Source organism: Eublepharis macularius, chromosome 5, assembly GCF_028583425.1.
Source record: "Eublepharis macularius isolate TG4126 chromosome 5, MPM_Emac_v1.0, whole genome shotgun sequence".
Lineage (NCBI taxonomy): Eukaryota > Metazoa > Chordata > Lepidosauria > Squamata > Eublepharidae > Eublepharis > Eublepharis macularius.
Window position 1 is genome coordinate 1768063 of NC_072794.1, and position 25608 is coordinate 1793670.

General features: G+C 47.7%; 1 protein-coding gene across 2 annotated transcripts in view; it reads right to left on the minus strand.

The window, feature by feature from the left end:
• The window catches only part of KDM4B (lysine demethylase 4B), a 328745-nt gene that overhangs the window by 32493 nt on the left and 270644 nt on the right, over positions 1 to 25608 (minus strand). Inside the window, exons 12-14 of one of the 2 annotated variants that reach the window (XM_054982034.1) lie at positions 21278 to 21401; positions 12450 to 12628; positions 7063 to 7282 (exon numbers count right to left, since the gene is read on the minus strand). In XM_054982034.1, the coding sequence (XP_054838009.1) occupies positions 7063 to 7282; positions 12450 to 12628; positions 21278 to 21401 (523 nt within the window). Of the gene's footprint in view, positions 1 to 7062; positions 7283 to 12449; positions 12629 to 21277; positions 21402 to 23119; positions 24744 to 25608 lie in introns of those variants that run through there. The other variant, XM_054982035.1, reaches the window with a different exon arrangement.

Below are 25608 nucleotides of genomic sequence, written 5' to 3' on the forward strand. Positions count from 1 at the left end.
TTTGATTGTGTAGGCCTGGCATTGGGTGCTGTGGAGCGTTTGGCTATCGTTTTGGTGCATCGGCCACTTAGCGCTTAACCCTGTTGAGCTTGCTGGAGGCGGTGCCTGGCTGGGCCTTGGAGTATCCCAAGCGATTAGTTTTGGGTGACTTCAGTGTCCATGCTGATGACGCTGCCTCCTCACGGGCTGCAGACCTAGTGTCTTTCATGGCGGCACTAGGACTCTCCCAATTTGTGGCAGCTCCCATGGATCAGGCAGGCCACACACTAGATTTGATCGTTGAGATGGGGATTCATGTGGATCTAGATGTAACTGAAGGGGTGCCATGGTCAGACCATTTTGTCCTGAAGGCCCGATTCATGCTCGCTCATGGAGACATATTTATCTATATGTATCATTTATATTCAGCCTTTCTCACTGAGACTCAAGGCGGATTACATAGTGTGAGATCAGTGGCAAGGACCAGGGCAGGCACTTCCATGGATCCGATCGGGTTCCAGTATGCTCTGTGGGATCTGATGCTTCCTAGCAGCTCGCTGGTTCTGCTGGTAGAGGACTGGCATGCACATCTCTCTGAAGCCATCAATGAAGTCACTCTCCGTCACCCTCTCTGCCCCTGTACCAGACTAGCCCCATGCTATACTGAGGAGCTACGGCGGATGAAACGGGAGCTGAGAAGTGTGGCGGCGCATTCGTGACAAAGGAGTGTGGTGGTGTACTCGTGACAAACATCTTACAGGATGCTTATGAAAGCCTACGAGATGGCAGTCAAAGTGACCAAAAAGGAGTTTTATGCCACTTCCAATGCATCTGCAAGCGACCACCCAGCTCAATTATTTAGAATAATTAAATCTTTAGTCTCCCTGTTACAGGGAGAAAGGCAGATTGTTGATTTGGGACTTAGCTGTGAGCCCTTTGGGTGCTTTTTTGCAGATAAAATCTTGTCCCTCCAACAGGACTTGCCAGCCGCGGTTGATACAGTACATGAACTGGAGGCCCCTTGGTCGTCGATTTTAGATCACTTCAGCTGCCTCTCACAGAATGAGGTTGACAGGACCCTCGCTGCTGTGAGGACTACCCTTGGACCCTTGTCCGTCATGGCTGGTTAAATCCGGCAGTGATGAACTTTGGGCCCCATTGGCAGAGATCATTAATTTATCTTTGAGCTCAGGTGTGTTCCCTGGAACACTGAAAGAGGCAGTGGTAAGGCCCCTTCTGAAGAAGCCATCTTTGGACCCCACTGATCCGTTCAGTTACTGCCCGGTTTTGAATCTCCCGTTCTTATGTAAGGTGATTGAGGAGGTGGTGGCGGAAAAGCTGCAGGTATTCCTGAATGACTCCTTGGTCCTGGATTCATTTCAGTCCGGCTTCTGCCCTGGCCACGGGATGGAGATGGCGCTGGTCACCCTCACAGATGATCTTCATCGGCCTCTGGATTGAGGCAGGTCAGCGCTGCTGGAGTTGTTGGATCTGACGGCAGCGTTCAACACAGTCGATTATAGCGTTCTGACCCACAGCCTTGCCAATGTGGGGATATGTGAGGCCGCCTTGCAATGGCTGGTCTCTTTTCTCCACAGTCGGGGACAGAGGGTGGCGCTTGGGGAGCAGATGTCTCCAAGGTACCCACTGGCATGTGGTGTTCCTCGAGGGGCGATTCTTTCCCCAAGGCTATTTAATATCTATATGTGCCTCCTTGCCCAGTAAGCCTGAAGTTTCAGACTAGGATGACATCAATATGCTGGTAACTCCCAGTTGTATCTATTGACGGACAGACAGCTGGATGCCACCCCAGATGTTTTGGTGAGGGCTTTGGACACAGTGACTGTGTGGATGAAGCTGAGTCAGCTGAAGTTGAACCCTGTGAAGACAGAGGTCCTTTATCTGGGTCAGGGGTTGCTGAGCTCGGGAATCTGGCTCCCAGCCTTAAACAGGGTGCCTTTGACGCCTGTGTCAATGACGAGCAACCTGGGGGTGATTCTGGATGCCTCGTTGTCAATGGAGGCCCAGGTCTCGTCAGCTGCCAGAACTGCCTTTTTCTATCTTCAGAAGGTCAGGCAACTTGCTCCCTACCTCTCCACCCAAGACCCAGCTACAGTGATCCATGCAACCGTCACCTCCAGATTGGACTACTGTAACTAGGCAGGGCTATCCTTGAAACTGACCTGGAAATGGCAACTGGTCCAGAATGCAGTGGTGGATATCCTCATGGGAACCCTGTTTAGGACACATATTCGACCTGTACTGTACCGGGTGCACTGTCTCCCAGTTGAATTCCGGGTCAAGTTCAAGATGTTAGTGTTAACTTTTAAGGACCTTAACGGACTGAGACCTGCCTATCTTCAGGACCGTCTCTCCCTGTATGTTCCCCAGAGGGCATTATGCTCTGTAGATGAACATCTGCTGGTGGTCCCTGGCCCCAAAGACGTTCGCTTGGCCTCAACCTGGGCCAGAGCCTTTTTGGCTCTGGCCCCAGCCTGGTGGAAGGCTCTCTCAGTTGAGACCCGGGCCCTGCGGGACTTATTACAGTTCTGCCGGGCCTGTAAAACGGGGGTGTTTCACCAGGCTTGGGAGAGTGGTTGAGGAGCTGGCAAACTACCCTGCTGGTCCCTTGCCTGTTTTGCTTTGTTCCGCTCTACTTTTTAAGGAGATCTGCTGATTTTATTTTTATGATTTTAACTTTTATTTATTTTTTTTTTGAAAAAATTTTATTGGGTTAGAATCCGTTATTTTTACATTTACATTCAATTTTCCCCAAATTTTTCATTTCTAACCCCCTCCCTTTCCCCCCCCTTTTGTTGACTTCCAACAGTTTTCCAACCCTTTGTCATTTTTCCCTTACTTCTGTTAAATTCCTCTATCTAAAACAAATATATATTCTCCATTATACTAAGCAGTACATCCTTAACTATTTTTCTTATTATATACCCAAACTGTAAGTCTTTGTTTCCATCTTAGATAAACAATTTATCTCATTTTCCATTTTTAAATATTTATATATATCATTAACCTATATATCATAAACCATAAAAATCTTACACATTTAAATCAAACAATTTGACTTATTCTCTATATATTACTCATTCTGTCTTTTTATGGTAATTCTATATAACTCTCATCACATAGTCAATCAATTTGACTCGTTTCTACCTTCAGACATTCAGTTTGGTGCATTATACAAATCTTATCAAAGAAAGAAAATATTGTTGGTTACCCAATCCTTATATTTAATCCTTATAGTTAATTATTTTCTATCAATATTCTATTTATTAACCTATATATATCTGTGTATATGTCAATCTGTTAATCTAACTGCTTATAGATTCACATTTATCTCTTCTCCCCCCGGTAAAGTCACCCCCCTCTACATTTTATTATACTTCAGTAGTTCTCGAACTGCCACAGTTTTCCTCCCACCTCCCATTTCTTCTCCAAATATTGTTTCAGCTTCTCCCAGTCTGTGTTAAACTGCCCTGAGTCCAGATTTCTCAATTTTCTTCTCATCTTGTCCATTTCAGCCATGTACAGCAATTTGTAGATCCAATCTTCGATAGTTGGCACTTCCTGTACTTTCCATTTTTGCGTGTACAATAGTCTAGCTGCTGCCGTCATATAAAATATCAGCGTCCTATGATGAGCTGGAATTCCCTCCATTCCCAAGTTCAGTAACAGGAGTTCTGGGTTCTTATTAATTTGAAATTGTAAAATTTCACTCATTTCTCTTATTATTACCCCCCAGTACTGCCTGGCTACCTCACACGACCACCACATATGATAGAGGGAGCCCTCATGCTTCCTACATTTCCAGCATTTATTAGAAGTGTTCAAATTCCCTAGCGCAATCTTCTTTGGTGTCATGTACCAACGATAGATCATTTTGTAGATGTTCTCTTTGATATTTGTACATGTCGTTGTCTTCATTGTGGTCTTCCACAAGTATTCCCATACCTCCATTGTTATTTCTTTATTAAAATTTATAGCCCATTTCACCATTTGTGTTTTAACTGTCTCATCCTCAGTATACCATTTCAACAGTACTTGGTATACCTTGGATATTCTTTTCTTGTCCTCTTTAAGAAGGGTCTGCTCTAGCTCCGAATTCTCCATTCGTATACCTCCTTTTACAGAGTCCGAGTTATACAGATCTCTAATCTGTCTATACTGGAACCAATCGTAATTAGGTGATAGTTCCTCTTGCGTCTTTATTCTAAGTTTGGATGCTTCTACTTTAGTTATTTCTTTGTATGTTAAACATTGTCGTTCATTATCAACAGCTCTCGGGTCTATCACCTCATATGGAACCACCCACCAAGGAGTTCCTTCTTGTAAGTAAATTCTGTACTTCTTCCAGATTGTGTATAGACTTCTCCGTACAAAATGGTGCAGGAACATCGAGTTGACCTTTACTTTGTCATGCCATAGGTATGCGTGCCATCCAAATATTTTTTTGTATCCCTCTAGGGCTAATAATTTCTTGTTCTTTAATGTCATCCACTCTTTCAGCCAAACTAGGCAGATTGCATCATGATAAAGTCTCAGGTTGGGCAGTTGCATTCCGCCTCTTTCCTTTGCATCTTGTAAAACTTTCATTTTCACTCGAGGCTTCTTGCCTGCCCATACAAAATCAGATATTTTCCTCTGCCATTTTTCAAATTGCTTAGAGTCTCTGATGATTGGTATTGTCTGTAGCAAAAACATCACTCTTGGTAACACATTCATTTTGACTGCTGCAATCCTACCCAACCATGACAGATTGAGCCTATTCCATTTAATCAAGTCTCTCTCAATCTGAGTCCATAGTTTTTCATAATTATTCTTGAATAAATCTATATTCTTTGCAGTCAGTTCAATTCCCAAATATTTCACCTTACTTGTTACTTCACAGTCCGTTGTTTACATTAACAGTTGTTGTTTCTGCTTAGTCATATTTTTGCATAGTATCTTTGACTTCTTTTTGTTGATATAGAAACCTGCCAGGTCTCCAAATTCCTTGATCTTATCTATCACTTTTGGCATGTTCTCCAATGGGTCCTCTACGATTAACATTATATCATCCGCGAATGCTCTGACCTTGTATGAGTAGTCCTTTATTTTTATTCTTCGAATTTCCTCGTCTTGTCGTATTTGTATCATCAGGATCTCCAATACTAAAATGAACAACAGTGGAGACAACGGGCAACCTTGTCTTGTTCCTTTACTTATAATCAGTTTCTTAGTCAATTCATCGTTCACCACAATTGCTGCAGTCTGGTCTCTGTAGATTTCCTTAATTGCTCTGATGAATCTTTCTCCTAATTGTAGCTTTTCCATAGTGGCAAACATAAAGTCCCAGTTTAAATTGTCAAATGCCTTTTCAGCGTCAACAAAGAAGAAACCAATCTCTTTATCACAACGCTTATCATTTTATTTATTGTGTTTTAAATTGTGGTTTTCATGATGCTGTGACATGCCCTGAGCCCGCTTGTGGGGCGGGCAGGATATAAATTCAATAAATAAATAAATAAATAAATAAATTTTCTCGACTTCATGTGAAAGTTAGAATGCCTTTTAGGGGGTGCCTGAACTGGAACACGGCCTTTCTGACATTGCAGCCTCCTGACATTCCTCCTCCTCTTTCTGTTATTGTTGATCAACAGCTGGAAACAGTCTTGGAAGGACTAGCACCTTCCCGTGGCAGGGGGTTTCAAAGGTAAGAGATTATCGCTATCATACGAAGAACGAAGATGGTATAGTAGGCAGCATGTCCCACATCACAAGAAAACAGCTCTGTTGCTGAGGGAAAGAGAGAAAATCAGGGGAAAACAACCAGCTGCAAAAGTTGAATCATACAGAATGATCCTGCACCACTCAAAAGCCGGCCTCCAGTTGTTTAAACATCACTCAGTCTCAAGCAGGACATTCCTACAAGCGGAGAGGTTATTCCCCACAAAGTCTCACCATCTTTTATAGTATTTGTGTCTTAAGGAAGAGACCCACTGTCAGATTATTGATCAAACTCTATTGCTGCATAGCTCTTGAAGGGAAATGCAAGATGTGGCCTGGATTCACTGAAAACATCCAAAACCCGTCTGTGGGGTGTGCAGGGGGGGGGCGGGTGGAGCTGACGGTAAACAAATAAGTAACAAATAAGCAAATAGAGTGCAGAAAAGAAAACAACACAGCAGAGAGAAAACCCTGAAACTGTATTGTCGAAGGCTTTCACGGCCGGAGAACGATGGTTGTTGTGGGTTTTCCGGGCTGTATTGCCATGGTCTTGGCATTGTAGTTCCTGACGTTTCGCCAGCAGCTGTGGCTGGCATCTTCAGAGCTGTAGCACCAAAAGACAGAGATCTCTCAGTGTCACAGTGTGGAAAAGATGTTGGCAGGTCATCTTTTCCACACTGTGACACTGAGAGATCTCTGTCTTTTGGTGCTACACCTCTGAAGATGCCAGCCACAGCTGCTGGCGAAACGTCAGGAACTACAATGCCAAGACCACGGCAATACAGCCCGGAAAACCCACAACAACCAACCCTGAAACTGATGCACAAGGACAACTGATGCTACAGTAAAGTTGGTTAGTCCTAAAGGTGTGTGACTGTATCCCAAAACGAGTGACTGACAGACTTAGGTTAGCTTAGGGATCAAGGGAAGGACACCTCAAGGCTTTGAGAAGTGCAGAAACAGGCTGCCAGAGGTTGCCACCTCTTCTGACCATCAGGCACACTCTCACATAGCCACAGCAGATGGGGGCCTTCAAAACAATACTCTGAGGTGCACATTTTTGTACTTGAAAGAGGATAGAGATCCCTTTGGACAGAAGGCAATGTAAAGCCAAAGAAGTTTTTGCCATCTTCTGGGCATGGAGGAGAGATCCCTGGGGTGGGGGGGTGGGGGGGGCAGGGGGGCATGAAGTAGTTGTGAATTTCCTGCATTGTGCAGGGAGTCAGACTAGATGACTCTAGATGACCTTCCAACTCTGTAATTCTATGATTCTAAGTGCCAGGCAAGGCAGATGTGCAGACAGACAACCATTTCCGGCATCAGTGGGAGGGGCTGGGCTGCAGAACTGCAACAGACACTTACTGGCATGGACCTGCAGGCAGCACTTGGCACAAGAGATCAACAGGCTGCTCCCATCCTCTCCGATGTAAGAGCTGGAAGGGAGAGGCTCAGTGTTCTCTGCACTGGACGTGAAGCACATTTCTGGGATCAAAGGCTTGGTCTTCTGCCTACTTCTCAAAGGTGGCTGTAGTGCAGAGCTTTCTCCTGAGGGGGGTGGGGCCTCTTTTTCCATCTGCAATGCCTTCAAGGAAGAAAAAAAAAACACAACTGTGTAACTGGCTGCATTTCTGGCTTTCCTGACTCCCATATAGCAAGCACCCTCTGCTTCACTATCACCAGATCCTACCCCAACAATAGTGCCGCTATTGCTAAATTATGGATTTAGAGTATGTATCTGTTGCATTCGCTGCGCATTCAAAAACAACTGTCAGGACTGGGGGTGGGTGGGGAACAGTGCTTAACCTGCTTTCTTGTTAACTGAATCCTGGAGTCTATGATTGATGCACACTTGTTGACTTCTGGTTGGTGATGATGGTGTGAGAAGTGCCATCTTCACCAGAGCTGTGGTAGCATAGTGGTTAAGAGGTTGGGTTGCAAATCAGCACTCTGGTGGATGGAATCCCACAACTGCCATGAGCTCAGCAGGTGGCCTTGGGTAAGCTGCTCCTCTCCACCCCAGCTCCCCAGCTGCATTGTGGGGATGATAACACCAGACTTTGTTCACCACTCTGAGTGGGGCACTCATCTGCCCAGAAGGGTGGCATAGAAGTGCAGGTGTTATTATTTTTAGTAGCATGTGACAGCTGGCCCACAAGGAGACTGAGAAGGTAACAATCAAAAGGAATGGAAAAGCTTGACGGGCAGATCCAAAGAGGGGGGGAACTATCTACATAAGTAGATAGGGGTACAATCTTTGGATTTGAGAAATACCAGTTCAACACATATTTCACAACAGTGGTATGCAGAGTGAAGCGAATGCCACTGTGTTCCAGGGACTGGCAGGGGACAGGAGGGGAGGATGTGCACAACGGAGGCTAACAGCTACTGACCCCTCAACAAGTAATGGAGTAAAGGCTGTCCCCAGTTCCCCAAAGGAGGACGCCTATCGCCCGAATGCAGCGACTGCACACTATCGGGGGGAGGCACAAGGAGACTGGCTAAAACCGGCCCCTCCTCTTGGCACCCTCTCCTGCTCTTTCTGCAACAGGCCCTCTCCAGAAGAGCACGCTGGGGTCTCTGGAAGGAAAAGCAAAGCTGACCCCAAAGGGATGGGAATCAGCCCATTCAGCCACAGCACAGTGTCGCATCAGGCAGATAGTCCCGAGACAGAGGAGCTTGGTAAGACATGGAGGGAAAAACAAGGACAGCCCTCGGCAAACTATCTCACTGAGAAGTAACTGATTCTGAACCCTTTCAGGCAAAAAGGGGTAGGCAGAAGAGAAGGGACTAACTGGCCCCAGCCCACCACTTTCCACCCTAACGTCCCTCTTGTTAGCCAACTTACCCTGCTCAAGCAGCAAAACCGTCTCAGAATCCTGACTCTGGGTGTCTCTAACGGTCTCCCAGCCTCATCCAGGCAGTTTTGTCCTGTAAACACTTATTTTCTGCTTGCCCAGCAATGCCGCCCTTGCGTCCACTCCCCACCAGTCTTGCTGCAGGAGCTTTTACAGGCCTCCAGGCCTCCCTCATCCTTAGGCCAACCGACGCCCAGGCACAACCCTGGGGAACAGCCTGCAGCCACTCAGCAGACTCGCCCTTCTCCTGCCGTTGCCCAGGCAGCTCCACGCCAGCCAGGCAGGCACAAGCCAGGCAGGCACGGGCACCAAGCTACCAAGGGAGCCACTGGGGAGGGTCCAGACGCAGCAGGGCGAGCCAGGCAGAGAGCAGACCAAACGCCCTGCCTGAGGCTGGGATGGAGGGGGTGGGGCCAGGGGACTGCAAAGACTACCCAGCCCTGCTATCAGATAGGCTGGGAGCAGGGCCAGTCAGGGAGGCTGGGTGGAGACTGGAAGCAGAGCCAGGGAGGTGGGGCAAGGGGAGTCCTTTAAATTCAGGTTCCTGTGAAGGCCGAAGAGGAACTGCAGAGAGAGGCAGCTGGAGAGTGCTGTCACTCCCAGGGCAGGGGTAGTGGCGCAACCCCCTTCCCTGCCCAACTGAGGCCAGAGGACACCTGCCTGGAGAGCCGGCAGGATGGCAGGCCGTCAGGTGGGGCTGCCAGTGAGGCAGGGGCCTTACACGGCTGCTTAGCATGGTGGTGGCAAACGCTGGGATCAGATTTCTGCCTCTGCCCAAGCAGGTAGTTCCTGCTTTGTGCTCTCTCTTAGTCAGTGACCAGCTTTACACAGCAACTTTTTTAGAAACAGCATCAAGCATAAGCACAGAGATGAAAGGTGAGGAACAATCCCTCCTGTAAATGTGAGGCAGTATTTTAATCCAAATGGAATCCTTCTGTCCCCTGGTTCTAGACCACAAGCATAAATCTGCACTGAAAGGGCAGAGAAGACCCATCCTGCTGACCATCTGTATGTTGTGCCCAGTTGGATGGTCCCAGAACCGGATGCTATAGATCCCCTCCACTAGCAGTGATGCTTTTCTCCAGCACAAGGCACTTTCTCTCATGCCAGCTGTGTCTCTTGCATTAGGGGGAAGGCTCTTGGCACCAGAGGAAATCCACACCCTTAGCAGAATGCACCCATGGAATCCAACCCCTTCTGCTGTTCAAACGGGACAAGGGAGAGGCCTCATAAGGATTGTCCCGAGTTCACGCTGGAGCTCCCTGAGTCCCATGTTACATGCTGGAGTTCTTCAGCAGACAGCAGGAAGCAAGAAGCTTGGGAGCCGCTGCTCTACTGGTGTTTTCAGAACAAGTGGGGATAGTCCTCCTGTCCCGGCAACACCTCTGGGAGCAACTGACTGTGCCCTGTTGGGAGCAATAGGCTACAAAGATACTTTGATCTGGCCCAGGCTGGCTAGTCTATCCACTCTGAAGCACACAACCTCGTGAAGAGTCTTGGCTCAGGCCTGCTCTTGCGGCCTAACTTAAAGAGGAAGGGAGTGAGGGTTACATTTGCTGCTCTGTCTAGCTAGCACTTGGCAACCACTGCCAAGCAAAATTTGCATCTTTCTTTTTTTTAAAGCAGAAGTTCCCAGAACTTGAAATCCCAGCAGCACCTTCTGGTAATCAAGGAAGGTTGGATTGTGCCCAGAGAACACATCCAAATATTATCTCTTATTTACTCTAATGATTGGAAAATTAAACTCAAATTACAGAGAAGAGTCTTCTGCTTCATCTCTCCGCTGCTGTTCTGTGTATATTCCAGGCGATCATCAAATTTGGGCACAACAAAATTAACAACCATTTAGAAAGCCAAAGCATACAGCTCCTGTGCGTGCCTGATTACCTGCCCTCATACCCACTTTACTACAGGCTACTGCTTGAAGGCTGGGGGCGGGGGGCACTACAGCTCTGCGGAAGAGGGCATGTTTGGCACGTGGAATCCTCCACATCTCCCATTCAAAGGGTTTCTGGCACCAGGGCTGGGGAAGAACTTAGCATGAGACCTGGAAGAGCTGACATGGGCCCAGATGGGGCGCTGGTCCAGCAGCAGAAGGCAGCCGCATTCCTTTACATGCACAAGGCTTACTGGGACAAGGTGGGACTGCTTCTAATGACCTCTCTTCCTTGAACTTTTAAGAAACAGGTTGCAGTCAGATAAGCTGATGCTATGCTAGCTGACTGCGAAAACAAAATTACAGAGTTACACGTTACTTATACAAACGTTTAGCAAACTGCCAACCATAATGACGGGAGAAGGGCACAGAAAGGGTTTATGGCAAAGGAGGAAGAGAGGACCCCTACTGTCAGACATGCTGCCGGGGTGGGAGGCATCGTGTCCTGAGCACAAGCACACATCCCCCCTGCCACTCTCAATGGAGTCACCGTTTCAGCCTGACAGGTGAGCCACTCATCTATATGAATGTGCTAAAAGATGGTCGAGGGCAGCCTCAAAGTCGAGGCTGCCCATGGATCCTAGTGGCCCCGAACTTTTTTTGGGTGCCACCTATTTACTGTGTGCCACAGGAAAACGGAAACCAGCTTTCTCTGATCTGTATTGCATGCTTTCTTGTGCTCACCAAAGTCACATGGTGTGGCCCAGGAGCTGGCTTTTAATTTTTTGTACAGGATACACGAGATATCTGAATTTTAACATTTTCCCCACCAAGCCATAAAGATGACGCCTATTTGTGTATTAACAAGTAGTTAATTGGAACCGGGGGAGAGGAGGTGAGATGTGATGGGTTCTTCCTCACTGGCAGTCTCCAAGCAGTGGCTGGAGGGATCCTTGTTGGGGATGGTTTAGGGTGTTCCTGCACTGGGCAGGGGATTGAACTGGACTGGCTGTAAGGCCCCGTCCAACTCTGTGATTCCACGTTACTGTATCCTTGACACGACTTCAGTGGGCTCTGTGTGGGACTGCCCTTGAAGACAACTCGGAAAGTACACCTGGCTCAGAATGCAGCAGTACGTTTGTGGACTGGGGTCCGTCAGGCCAGTCATATTATAGCAATAATGAATCCATTTCACCAGTCACCTGTTTTTTCTGGGCCCAACTCAAGGTGTTGCTTTTGAACTCTAAGCCCTTTGGGGCCTGGGACCCGCTTACTTGCAGCCCCGCATCCTCACAGGAGCCCGGACAGCCCTCACGGTCTTCTCACCAGGCCCGCTTCGGGTTCCTTCTCTAGAAGTGGCGCTGTACAGGAACATTTTCTGTGGCGATCCCATCCCTTTTGAACGGGCTGCCAAACGGTGCAAGCAACGGCATTTCCCTTTGAGCCCTTGGTGCAAAGTTGATTTAATACTCGCTCTTTTAGTACGTGGCGATCTTTCAATTATTTGCTGCATAGTGAAAACGCACGCTGAGCTTTTAGAGAAAGTCGTATAAAATATATTCACTAAACAAGTTAACTACACACAGAGCATGGTTGGCTTGACAGACCTTCACTGAACTTTGGGGTAGGAAAGTGCTCAAAAAAGACCCCTCCCCCCCTTTTTTTTACAGAGGCAAGAAAGGTTTTGTGATGGTGGAAAGCGTCGCCAACTTATGGTGACCCCTCCCGGGGTTTTCAAAGCGACAAATGAAGAGAGGGGGCCGGCCATTGCCTGTCTCTGCATAGCAACCCCAGCCTCCTTTGGAGGTCTCCCACCCAATTACTAACCAAGGCCAACCCTGCTGAGTCTCTGAGATCTGACGAGATTGGGCTTGCCTGGGCTACCTAAGTCAGGGCTTAGAGGTTTCTAAAATCCCTCACGCTTTTCAAAGGAATGTTTCCAGAAACGTTTCGCTGAACGAGGGGAGCTCACCCACAGCTCTCCGCTTTGCCCCCGAGGAGCTGAGTCGCGAGATTACCTGATTATAAGGGTAGAAGAGGGTGCAGATGGCGCAGTAGGGCTCACTCAAGGCAGCGGCAGCATTAAATTTCCTCTCCGCGGGGAAGTTGGGCGATTTGCTTTTCCACTGGAGGGAAAGCAAGGACTTCAGTGGCTCACGATCACCAACATCCTCTTCGCCAGAGAAGGGAAGAGTTTCTGAAGAAGAAGAGGAGAATTCCACATGAAACAGGCAGGCAGGGGCAACTCTCCCAGAGAGGGTGGTGCCATCATCAGAAGCGGGTATCTTCCCCCTGCATGTGGGCACGTTCAAACGACAACGGGCAGAAGCATCATTTTGGAAGTGCTGAAGCAGGTGAGTCCCTCCCAAACCCATCAAGGGCTGAAATAAATAAATAGATTACTTTTTGGAAAAGAAATTAGCCCTCCATGCCAAATCACCTAGCACTGAGGCTGTATCAACTTCGTTTATTTGTCATGATTCTCATGCAACTCCCTGGCCCCGACTGGACCTTCGAAGCAGCCTAGACCAGGGAGTGAGCCACAGGTTCAGAAGGAGGTTCCTTCCCTCGTGTCAGGAGAGGCTCCTATTACAACCGCATCAGCAATCATCCTGCCCGTCCATCCAAGGAGTAAACCTGGGCCTAAGGAGCTCTGCCACCGTGACTCACACAGGGTTGAACAAAAGGAAAGGAGGTTGACAAACTGTCTGTATGGATTGCTTGGCGCAGTGTACCGCTTGTCACTGAATGCTTCACAAACGTGTCCCCCCTGCTGTTTGACCCCCTACATTGTGGTCTTGTTAACACCTGAAGCAGACACTACATTCAGGCCTGTTTGTTTTTCCTTGATGGGGAGCAGAGAAAGTCACAGTTTGATGGGGCCAAACTTGACAGCTCTGGAGCAACAGCCTCCAAAAAATAACAGCGTTTTGTGGCAAGCCTGCTCTCTGGATGGGTGGCAAAGTCTCCTGCAAGAGCCAACAAACTGATATACTCAGAGATGAAAGCAGTAACAAAAGTAGATAAATAAGACATTTAATAAAAGAAAAGATGGCTGCCAGCTGTCATCGTCAGCTGGGGTGCTTTGATGCAACTCATGACCATTTCAATTGTTCAGGGGGCAGCTGCCAGCAAATAAAATGTTGATACATTGCACAGATTTTTTTTAAGGAATGAAGCCCCATTTCTGGCTCTTAAACCTACTCCGTAATGCAGTCTGCAACTTTAGGGTAGTAATTATCAACTTAGTTGCTTTTAAATGACTGAGAGAAGCAAGGCATAGAGAAGGGTAGTGACCCGCCAGTGATTAGTTTGAATCTAAAAGGGAAGAAAGGAAAGAAAGTCCCAGGAGGAAGGGGAGAGAAGTACTGGGAAAAGAAAGAACACGGGGACTGAGAAGGTTGTAGGAGACCTAGGAAAAGGCAGCAGGCAGAGAAGGGGCTGTACTAGAGATATGAAGGAGAGTAACAACAACAGTGTGCCTTCTGGACAGATTAGTGCCACGCTCGGTGAGTGGTGAACAAAGTCAATGTTATTATCATCCCCACAATACAGCTGGGGAGCTGGGGTGGAGAGGAGTGGCAGTAGTGGGAGTCAAGACAAGACAAGACAGAACCTTCATTGGCAGTAGCCGTAACAGTGTCAAAAACAAGTGGAGCCTGTTAACTGTTAAACATTCTAAACACACTTCTCCTCTTGTATACAGTAGTGGGAGTCGAACCAGCAGACTGCTGATTGGCAGCCCAGTCACTTAAGCACTATGCTACAGCAGCTTCGAGAAGTAAAATGGCTAGGAACTGCACACTGACAGGAAATATAAATCAGGAGACCTTTGTTTCTATGCCTAAAGCATTCTGTGAAGATTCTGAACCATCGATCTGGACCCAAGATGAGCACACCCAGCATGCTTACATGGCCGCAGAATTACACCTAGAACGGCAACAGTACTTTTTCATTGCATAATCCCGGAAAGAGAGCCATTCGTCTGTATTGGCAAACAGAGTCGTGTCTTATGAAGCAACTGATTTATTGTGATGTGAGGCCTGGTCAGTTTTGTTCCTAACACTACAATCTTAAGCAGGTCTATTAAGAACCCTAATTGATGAGGTTTACTCCCAGGAAAGGAACCATGCAGATGGACTGCACCCCTTTGAGAAAACAGGGTTGTACGTATCTGTAACTAGTGTTCAGCATTGCTTTTCTGTGCAGTCCCACATTGGGACTGCACATGTGCAGACCTACCGATGGAAAAACTTAGGAACCGCTTCTCCTAGGTCATGTAGAGAAACTGTTTTCTCCACCTAAACAGTCACGTGACCACCGAAGGAGCAACCCCACCCACCCCCCAGTTCTCCTGAGCTGCTGCGATCCACCACTAGTTACCACCAGAGAATTCACAGCGGGGCAGGGGGGAGGACATGTGTGCCTGCACAGACGAACTCGATGAACACCAGTTACAGGTATGTACAACCCTGCTTTCATTGTTGTTCTTCTATGCAGTTCCACGTTGGGAGATTACCAAGCTACGCACACTAAGGAGGCAGGGTGAATTTTTCCAACTCAATTTGATTATACTTCAACAATGTTGCAACAAGCAAGTGAAATAGCAAAAATAATTCTTTTGTCAACTACATACAGTATGAAAGCTAATGTCATATATGCATACATAAAATCTGAAAGATGTTGTTATAAGATACACTTGATCAGAAGTATGGAATCATTTACAACTGTATTTAACCCACAGTAATATTGCAAATATAAACACTCTCCTTAGGGAAGGGGATCAGGGCAATTTGGATAGTGTTCCACACTCAATAATGTAATCAATCTTATGCAAACAAGGAATGCAGTACTGCTGGAGCCCCTGCCACATCTTGTGATGTGTTAACATCAACAGCATAGTGTTTAATAAATGTGTCCGAAGAGGATCATGTTGCAGCCCTACAAATGTGTGCCACAGGAACTCCGAAAAGGCAGATGAAGAAACCTGAGACCGGGTTGAATGGGCTTTAACTGTACTTTGGCCTGGCTGTATGCTGTCTGAATTGCAGTCACACGCCATCTAGCTATAGTTTGGGCAGATGTTCTCTTTCCTTTATTGCGACCCCCAAAGCAAACGAATAAATGTGTATCCTTTCTAAATTCCTTTGTCCTGTTTAAGTAAAAGGGCAGTGCCCTCTTTAGATCCAGGGAGAGAAGAGCCCTCTCTGCTTTTGACTGGGATTAGGGTAGAAAACTGGAAAGCTAATGTCCTGAGATAAATGGAAGGATGATACAACCTTGGGCAGAAACTTTAGACTTGGCCTCAACTCCACCTTGTTGGGATGGATTCTCAAGAAGGGAAGGTCAGCTCGGAGAGCTAATAACTCACCCTCCCAGCAGAGGTAACAGCAACCAGAAACCCCACTTTCCATGAGAGTAATTGCAAAGAGCATGTTGACAAAGGTTCAAAGGGGGGTAACATCAACTGTGATAACACCAGAGATAAGGACTACTGGGGGATTGGCTGGATAATTGGAGGGTATAGGTGCAACATTCCTTTGAGGGATTTTTGGGAGATTTGGTGAGAAAACACCGTCTTTCCTTCCACGTGTTCATAAAAGGCTGAAATAGAAGCTAAGTGCACTTTAACAGATGAAGTGGCCAAACCTTGTGACTTCAGATGACACAAAGAGTCTAAGATATCATATAAGGGGCAAGTATTGGGCAACAGCCCTTTTTCATGGGCCCAATAAGAAAAGCGCTTCCATTTGGAAGCATATGAGCGTCTTGTAGATGGCTTTCTGGCATTCAAAAACACTCTCTGCACTACTTGTGAACAACCTATTACTGAGGGTGAATGCACCAGAGATCCACCCAAGTGAGAATGTCTGGAGCTGCTGGCAGTGTAACGCAAGTCCATTTGGACTGCTCTAGTAGCTTTGGTAACTATAGTTGTCTTGGCCAGAACGAGGTTACCAGTATACAATTTGTGTTATCCTGCTGTATTTAGATCCAGAGGAGTTAGCCGTGTTAGTCTGTAGTAGCAAAATCAAAAAGATTCCAGAGGAGTTAGCCATGTTAGTCTGTAGTAGCAAAATCAAAAAGATTCTGCTGTATTTTGTACCCTTTCGAGATGAAAGGGATTGGCGGGAACATGTAGAACAGCTGGCCTGGTCCATGAATGTTGAAATGCATCCCCCATAGAGTGGGGACTGTTTCCTGCTAGTGAGCAAAACACTGGGGTCTTTGTGTTGTCTGCTGTGGCAAACAAATCCACCTCTGGGAAGCCCCATTGGGAAAATACATACTCAAGACAAACCGTGTTCAAGGACCATTTGTGATTGGCAGCTAACATCCTGCTAAACACATCCGCCCTGGAGCTGTCTGACCCGGCTATATGAATGGCATGCAGGGAAACCCCACTGGCCATCGCCCAATCCCAGATGGCTGTAGCCTCTGCACAAAGGGTTCAAGAAGCTGCTCCTCCCTGCTTGTTTATATAATACATTGCCGGAGTATTGGCCGCTTGGATCTGGACCTCCTTGTTCTGAAGCTGCAAAAAGGACAAGAGCAAAGTAGACGGCTCCAAGTTCCCACAAATTAATGTGCAGTGCTTGTTCTGCCTCTGACCATCTATCCTGTATGGCCATAGAATCACAATGAGCACTCCAACCCTTGGTAGAAGCATCTGTTGTTACAGTTACGTCCCAGTGTCTCATCCCAGAGGGGACCCCTTTTAACAAGTTGGAATCCACAGTGCAAGGACCTGATTACTTGTCTAGGTATGGAAAATTTCTGATTGGGAGAATGTAGCGTGGGGTTAAATCTCCTCACAAACCAGTTCTGTAGTGTCCTCATGTGCGGGCATGCAAATGGTACCATTGCTGTAGTGGCAGCCAGGTGGCCTAGTAGTTTCTGTATTCTCTGCACAGATTGAAATCAATTCCTGGAGAGTAGAGATACTAGAGACTAGACTGTGCCCTGTTAAGTGGTAAAATTGCTTTGCCAATTGAGGAGTCCAAAACCGCTCCAATGTAGGTTCAAGTTTAGATTTATCCACATTTATTACCAAACCTAAGTGTATGCATACATCAACCAGCAGGGAAACAGCTCTTATTACCTTTTCCTCAGAAGGGGCAGACACCAACCAATCATCTAAATATGGAGAGACTGAGCACACTTATGTTCTCAGGTAGGGAACCATGCATTTGGTAAAAACTCTGGATGCAGTTATCAAACCAAATGGTAGCACTGTGTATTAATACACTCTGTCGAGGTATTTAAAACAGAGGTATTGTCTGTGATCGCTTCTAACTGCCACGTGAAAATAGTGTCTTTTAAACCAGGCAGCTTGTCCCTTACCTTTCGACCTGCAACTTAACCACAGTGATTGAGGCAATGGTCACCTCTAGGCTGGACTACTGTAAGTCGCTCTACGCGGGGCTTCCCCTGAGTCTGATCCGGAGATTGCAGCTGGTTCAAAATGCAGCAGCAGGTGTTATTACAGGAGTACCAAGTGGAGCACATATAACACCTATACTGCACCAGCTGCATTGGCTGCCAGTGGAGTACCAAGTCAAGTTCAAGGTTTTGGTATTAACCTATAAAGCCCCATGCAGACTGGGACCAGAGTATCTGCAGGACTGCCTCTGCCCGTATGTGCTCCGGAGGATGCTTCGATCAGGAGAGAAACAACTATTGGTGATCCCTAGCCCCAGGGAGGCCGCCTGACTTAAACCAGAGGCAGGGCTTTTTCAGTCCTGGTTCCAACCTGGTGGAACTCTCTCTCTAGTGAGACTAGGGCCCAGCAGGGTTTGTTATTGTTTTGCTGGACCTGAAAAACGGAGATGTTCCGCCAGGCATATGGTTGAGGCTGGGCTAGGCCTTGGCCGGCCGAAAAGGAGGGGAAGTGAAAGATCAGAACGCCTCCCTGATAGGGCTGTCCACCATCTGGTTTTCATATTGGCTCATATTGATGCTGTCATCTAGCTATTGTATTATCTCTTATGTTGTGGTGTTGGATATTTTAATATGTTTTTATCATTCTATGTATAAATTATATGATGTGCTTTAAATTGTTGTAATCTGCCCTGAGCCCGCTCACAGGGAGGGCAGAATTAAAGTTTGAAGTAAATAAAATAAATAAATAATAAGACAGCAAACAATCATTCCTGATTAATAAGGAGAGAACCTCTAAGAGGGTCACCATCTTAAATTTAGAAACCTTCAGGAAATAAGTCAAACTCCTGAGATCCAAAATAGGTCTTAGATGCCCATCCTTTTTAGGGACCAAAAGGAACCTTGAAACGAAGCCGCAAAAGTTATTAGAGTTAGGGTTATTAGCCACGAAAGTTATTAGTGTTCAGTACTTCTTGGATTCCCCCCTTTTTCAACAGGGATTGAATTTCTCCTTCAAGTTCAGGCATCAGATAGACAGTAGCCAAAGAAGACGAATCAAAGCTTTCTGAAGCTTTCGGAAAGCTTCGGATAGCAGCGGCGGGGCACTTTAAACATCATCCCACCCACCCCCACCTTGTTGGCGGCAGCCGCTGCTGCCTGAACCTGTAGAGCGTTGGGGAAGGCTGGAGCTGCCTCCTTCGGCCCTTCCTGACCCTCAAATGGCCACAGCACACCAGCGCTGCAGCAGCCATTTGAGGGGCAGGAAGGGCTGGAGGAGGCGGAGAAAGCCCCTCCTGCCTGTCATGGGCTGGGCCAGCCCAAGCAGGGTGGTGCAAGTCCAAACCTCGACACCAAGTCCAGAGGGAGTTTCAGGAGCGAAAAGCCGAGTCAAAGCAGTGGTCAGAGCACAAGCTAATGCCAGAGGTGAGTCCAGAGTCCAAGAGCAAGGTCAGGCACAGTCCAAGGTCAGTTACCGGTAGTGTCAGGTCCAACAGTAGGCACGGGCAAGGTTCATGGAGCACGGAGTGGTTGCAGGCAGTAGAGACGTTGCTTCCACGCCTGGCTGTTGCTCCTGACTGGCTTTTATAGCCAGGCATGGTTTTCAGCCAGCTGCTGGGGCTCCATCCTGAAGCTACTCGTCATCATTCTCCAGCAGCTGGCGTTGGCTCAGGAGACGAGCACTGCGCCGTCTCTCCTGCAGCTCCAGTCTCTGGCGCTGTCTGCGGCGTTCTCTGGGTGTGGGTGAACCTGGGGGGGGTGGAAGCCTCTGGCTGGGCTTCCCCTGTGGTGCTGGCAGTCCCTGACTGAGCTTCCCCTGTGGAAGTCCCTGGCTGCACTTCCCCTGTGGTGCTGGGGCTGGAGAGTACTGATGGCTCTGCTTCAGCTGCTGGCTGTAGGCTCCGATTAGCCAACAGCTGTGGCTCCTGATTACCAGCCTCTGTGGAGTCAGTGCTGGCTGCATGGAGCTCCTCTTCTCCTGAGGAGTCCTGGCTGGCTACCCGAATCCCCTCTCCTCCTGAGGAGGAGTCCTCGCTCTCACTGAGCCCAGGCTGGGCCATGACACCACCCCTCAAATGGCCGCTGCGGCGCTGGCGCGCTGCGGCCATTTGAGGGGAAGGAAGGGCCGGAGGAGGCAGCTCCGGCCTTCCCCAACGCTTTGCAGGGTCAGGTGGCGGCGGCAGCACGAGGCTGCAACAGCCTGGAGCCTCCAGGCCATTGCAGCCTCGTGCTGCCACCATGGTGGCGGCAGCGGCCCGTGGCACAGCTGACCCACCAGGTTAAGGTAAGTGGATGGGGGGTGGAGAGGTTCCCTGGGGGGGGAGTTCCCCAGGGGGGTGGGGGGTGGAGGGGTTGCCCCGGGGGGGGGGGTTGTGGGGGGAGTTGCCCCCCTCGCTTCAGTATGCTCTGAATATTTACGGAGCATACCGAATCGAGTAAAGTACTTTAATTCCGAAATTTCCCCCCGCTTCGGGTGAACCCGAAGCAGAAAACCTGAATCAACCCCCTCCTGCACACCCCTTAGCCCCTAATGGAGCTCGAAAGTTTCTCCATTGGTAGGCCTGCGCATGCGCAGTCCCAATGTGGGACTGCAAAGGAGAACGACGAGGAATAATGGCTACTAGCCAGAGAAGATGTTTGCAGAGGGGTCTTTTCTAATTTGGGATGCCTGTTCCACAGCTGGAGGGGCAATGCAGAGACTCATGTCTTTGCTCTCAAAACTTCTTCATACCAACCCATGACTGTGGGCTAGTATGTCTGCATACTCCTTCCTGGGGATACTGAAGAGGGGAAAACAGATCAGGAGTAATCATACTTAGCATTATTTCAGCAACGATTGTAAAGTAGGTCACTATTGTTATGCCCGTACTGCAGACAACGGCACTGCAATCACTCAGCAGGTTTGTGGCAGGAGAGACATTTGAGATGGAGAGCTCCCTCAGCCTCTATGCTTCATGTGCACACTGCAGGTTTGCATGTGTTCTGAGAGCACAGCTAACCCTCCAGCTAGATAAAAACTTTTTACATAACCACTGAAAAGTCCAACATAGCACATCAAACAAGGAACTCTATTTGATCTTTAAAAAAGAGAGGGACATTTCACGCTCCTTATGGAAGTCACCTTTGGAAAACTGAGCAGGGTGAGGGGGGATGAGAGCCCGTTCCACAGGTCTGGCCTGGGTAACAGGGGATGTGAGGCACTAAGAAAAAGGCCACCATGAATGTATCACTTCCATTTGTATACCAGTCAAATGATGGGGTGGTGGGGGGAGATGATGTTGGAAGAATTCACAGGCATCTTCTTCTGAACCAGTTTGGAAATAAGTGAGCTTCTCCCAACCTCTTGTTTTAAAGAACAGAAGATGGCTGGCCTGAGTGCCTTCTGAGAGAGACTGCAACCATTCCTGTAAGACAAAGGCAGGAAAACTGAGCACACGTGGTCCTTGACAGGGAAGCTTTCACTTACCCTCATCGCTAGATGCCGTTTCCTGCTTCACTACAGACAGCGGGGAACGTGTGGGTGGCTTGCCCAGTGGGTGGCGACGGCTCTTCTTGATTTCCATCTTCAGTTTCGAGAAAGAAGAGGTGGTCTAGCAAAACAAAACGAAAATGCCAACTGTAGACACACATTACTTGAAATGTTATATAAACCACTTCATACATTTTGGTCTGCAGTAGAACAGGCAAGCAGTGCCCTATGAGTTAGGATCAAAGGGAACAGAGCTGGCCATAATCTACTACGGGGAAAGTTCAAATTTGAGACTAGATTACACAAGTTAAGGTAATTTACAACCTTTTGCTTTACCTAACTGGTTGCTTTGGTGCTAGCTATGAAAGAGGGACCAGGCCTGCTCAGCCATCTTCAACTTCCCAGATTTCCTTAGGTAATGAGGTTACACGTCTCACGCATCTCTCAACCACCTTAAGGACTAGAAATGAGGTATTCAGGAAGCTTAATGAGAGACCAAACTCAAAGAAGCACACAGTTGATGCAGCAGCTGAGAGGAAGAAGACAATTGTTCACTATCTCTGGCAGGGACAGGACAGAACACTATTGCTTTAAGACAGAGAGGGGTATTTATAAAGTGACGAAGAGAAATTTGAAACCAACTGCTTTCAAAAACAGCAAAAAGAGCTCTTTAAGGGAGTGGAACAGCTGGAGGCATATCTTGGGAAGGATTTCCAGACAGGGTCAAACAGGCGTGTGACAGGGACAGCCACCTGGAGAGATCTGTCCCATTACGAAGTCGGTTTTACTTCTGACAGTCCTACTAAATTTAAACTGACATATGGCTAAAGGTTTACCTGCAGCTTCACCCATATGTAAGTCCAAACCTGAATGTTCAAAGTGGAAATTCACTCCAGGGTTCATGAGACAAAATACATTTCGGGCCTCTGGATCACACTCCAGGGAGTGCAGGCCAGGCCAGCTCAGGGTTTGATCTGAGACAGCAAGATGCATTAAAATGATGCTTTCAGCCCGGTAGCTGCAATTTTAGGAGAGATTCAGGGGCCCGATTGTCGTTACTAAACAGGACTTCAATTTCCCAGGCAGAGTTCCCATTCCACCCCCCACACTTTTCCACATAGCTTTTTCTCTCCTCTCCCCGTTGAAGGTGCTCTGGTGTGTTCAGACACCTTCAGGGTGATATAATAAAATGCACGCAATAGCACACCTACCTGCTCATACACAGCCACTCCAATTTAAAACCATGGAGCCAGCAATGCAAGAAATGCTTTCTCAGAGAGAGGGTTGCCTAGCAATGAAGGCTCAATGTCGCTAAAGCCACTTTAAGGAGATGGTATGTGGAAAGGTCGTGTGCTTTACATCTCTCAAGTCTGTAGTGGACCACCTTTGCTTCATCTAAATTCTTCGTATGACACAGAGAGGAAAAACAGGTGCTTTTTTCCCTTCAGAAATCTATTTATTGTTTGTTTTAAAATGGTAAGGGACTGTGGAACCAACATAATTCATGGAACAGTGATGAAAACAACTGGTGTACATAGCAGCAGCAGGACTATGCTACCTGTACAAGATCACAATTTTTTTTTTTTACTGTGCAGTAGCAAATGTAACCTGGAATTTATTGCAGTGGTCTTCGTCTCAAAATCACTAACATAATCATCCCTAAATAACAGTTTTACCAGTGAGACTCAAGTCTAGTTCAGAAACAGCAGTTGAAACAGTAAATTTGTCTCAGGACTGTACCACTTTAGATTGCAGGCGGGGTTCCTGTTAAAAAAAATCCATCCATATTGAAAAAAAAATCCATCCAGTTCCAGCCTAGCCTTTTGCTTGATATGTGAGTTTTCTATTTTTCTTCCTGGGAATCACCAAATATAGCCCAAATGCAGCTTGACCTACATCCAGCCCTTTTTTTGAGAATCAGGTTAAGCTGATGTTGGCTGATCTTTGATTGTAATAAGTGAAACTGAACTGAGGATCAGCTCTAAATCTGAGGGAGAACACATGCATTTGTGGGAAGGGCTAGGTTCTCACTATTGCTGTTCTGAGGTTTGGGGGAAAGTTCTGCCCCAAGACGAGGACAGGCAGCCCTGTAACTCTCACCAATTTTTAAAAATTCTCTAGAGGATTTTCATTTTTTAAAAAGAGAATCACTCATGATTTAACTCATGGTTGTCAGATTTGTTCTCCTGAATGTAACAGCCTTTGTCAACAAGAAATCTGCAGGTAGTTCATCCATATCTTTTTTGTGGTCCTTGACAGGCTGCTGTTTGTAGGAAGCTGGCACCGCTGTCCATCTGTTCCGGGCTACATGGTTCTTTATCCCAGCATGAACTTGGCTGGGCCAGTGGCAACATCTCCTCAGCTCTTTTGTGTTGCCCATTCAGTATGCGTGCCAGTTTCAAAGCTCTACAAGCTAGAAGTGGCTGGCAGAGGCCCACCAGGCTTCTGCCTCTTCCCCCTTTCTCCTTCCACTGCTTATGCAGGCGGGGGCCATTCTCAGCTACCGTTTCCCCCCCTTGTAATCTTACTACAGAATCTTAAGGAGATATGACGAAATCCTCTGCTGAAAGCAGAAAGCTGCACGAGCCACTTAAGCCAAAACTGAGCAACACATTTCCAGCCTGAAAAGAGCTGTTATGCCAAACTGCACCTACCAGCCCTCCATCATCAGCTCTCCTTCATGATACCTAGGGCTGCTTAGCATTATGGCTGAGAGAGCTCGATCCTTCATCAAATGATCTCTGATTGACAACACAATCCACCCACCCCCGCCCCAAGAACATCAAGAGGGCACAAAGAGGCGATCACAAGTCAAGAAAGGGAGGGGGCTTACAGTTAAAATTAAAAACAAGACATTTTCATTGACAGGCTACAAGTCACAGATATTATAACCTGGACAGCCTGTCACATTGCATCTGCTTTACCGAGGTGCTGACCAGCAGCACACACACACACACACACACAAGTCCTCCTTTGGCATCAGGCACTTAACATGGCACAGTACAGAGTCTGGTCTCTTTGGGCGTGTCTGGCACAGTGTGTTGGGAGAAGTCCTAGGCAAAAAAGCCAACATCCTGTCTTTACAGTGGCACTACGAAGAGCCAAAAGCCATTCAGTAGCAGGCAGAAGAGGGGAGGAATGAGCACCAAGAGACCCATTAAGTCCCCAGGATCTTGTTGATTTCCAACCGGATTCTCCTCCAGTCGGCTGCCACTATATCCCAGAACTGCTGGTGCAAAAGGCGCCTCAAACGGGCAACCACGTTGCGTGGCAGAGCACGCTTGCCTCTGCCCCCGCGATAGCTAACAGCACCTCGCCACCTCCGCAGCTCATCCGGGGGGACCATCCGGGAGAACACAGCCGCAGCATACCGTGCTGGCTTGCCGCTAACTCGCTTGAACAACTCCTGCCTCTCCCTTTTAGGGATCCTCCACAAGGTGATATCGTCCGAGCGTAGGACAGCCTGCAACAGGGTTAAGGTGGGTTACTGACATTGGAATGTGTAATGGCTGCTTACCCCCACCAGATGCAATGACTCATCCCAAACTGCTCACCCCCGAAGCCTGTCAAGCACTACAGGTTTAAACAACCTCGTTCACCTTTCTGGGGCTGAGAATGGCAAGAGTTTACAATTCAACACAGAGAAACAGACAACAGACAGCATCATCTCCTTGTATTTTCTGGGCTATGAAGACTTGCCAGGCTTCCATCACGTTGGTCTCATTCCAACAACTGCTACAGCAGCTCTACTCTATAAAGACAAATCCTTTCCCAACAGCAGTCCCCTTATCAGAATTCAGAGGTCTCAGCATCTGTGTTGTTCCTTCAAATTTCTAGGCATCGTGACTAGAGATGGGCAGGAACAGCAATACAAACTAAAAAAAGCCACGAACAGCTCACTCAGCTGTTCACAAACAAGCCGTTCGTGAGGGCCCATTCTAAACGAACAGGTGGTCGTTGCAAGCCTCGTTCGTTGCTGTTTGTCAAGCCAGACAATCTGGCACCTGCAATCAATTCCCTTGGCAACCGGAGGCCGGGACTGCCTGAACTCCTGCTGTTGCCCTGGAAACCCCAATCTAAGCCCAATTTAGCTTGATAGGCAGGTCTTCCTTTCAAGTGTGGAGCTCCAAATTTGTTACAAGGAAGCAAACAGAAGGGGGGAAGGGGGCTCCCAGCTCTGGTTTTGCAGACAGTGGAGAGGGAGAGACATTTGTTGTTGGCATTTTGAGAGAGAGACAGGGAGAGTGCATTGGAGCTTGAATGTTCTTTGTGTGTGGTGGGATAGGGATCTACCTCTTCAAGTTCCAGGGCTGCTGCCAGGCTCTGGG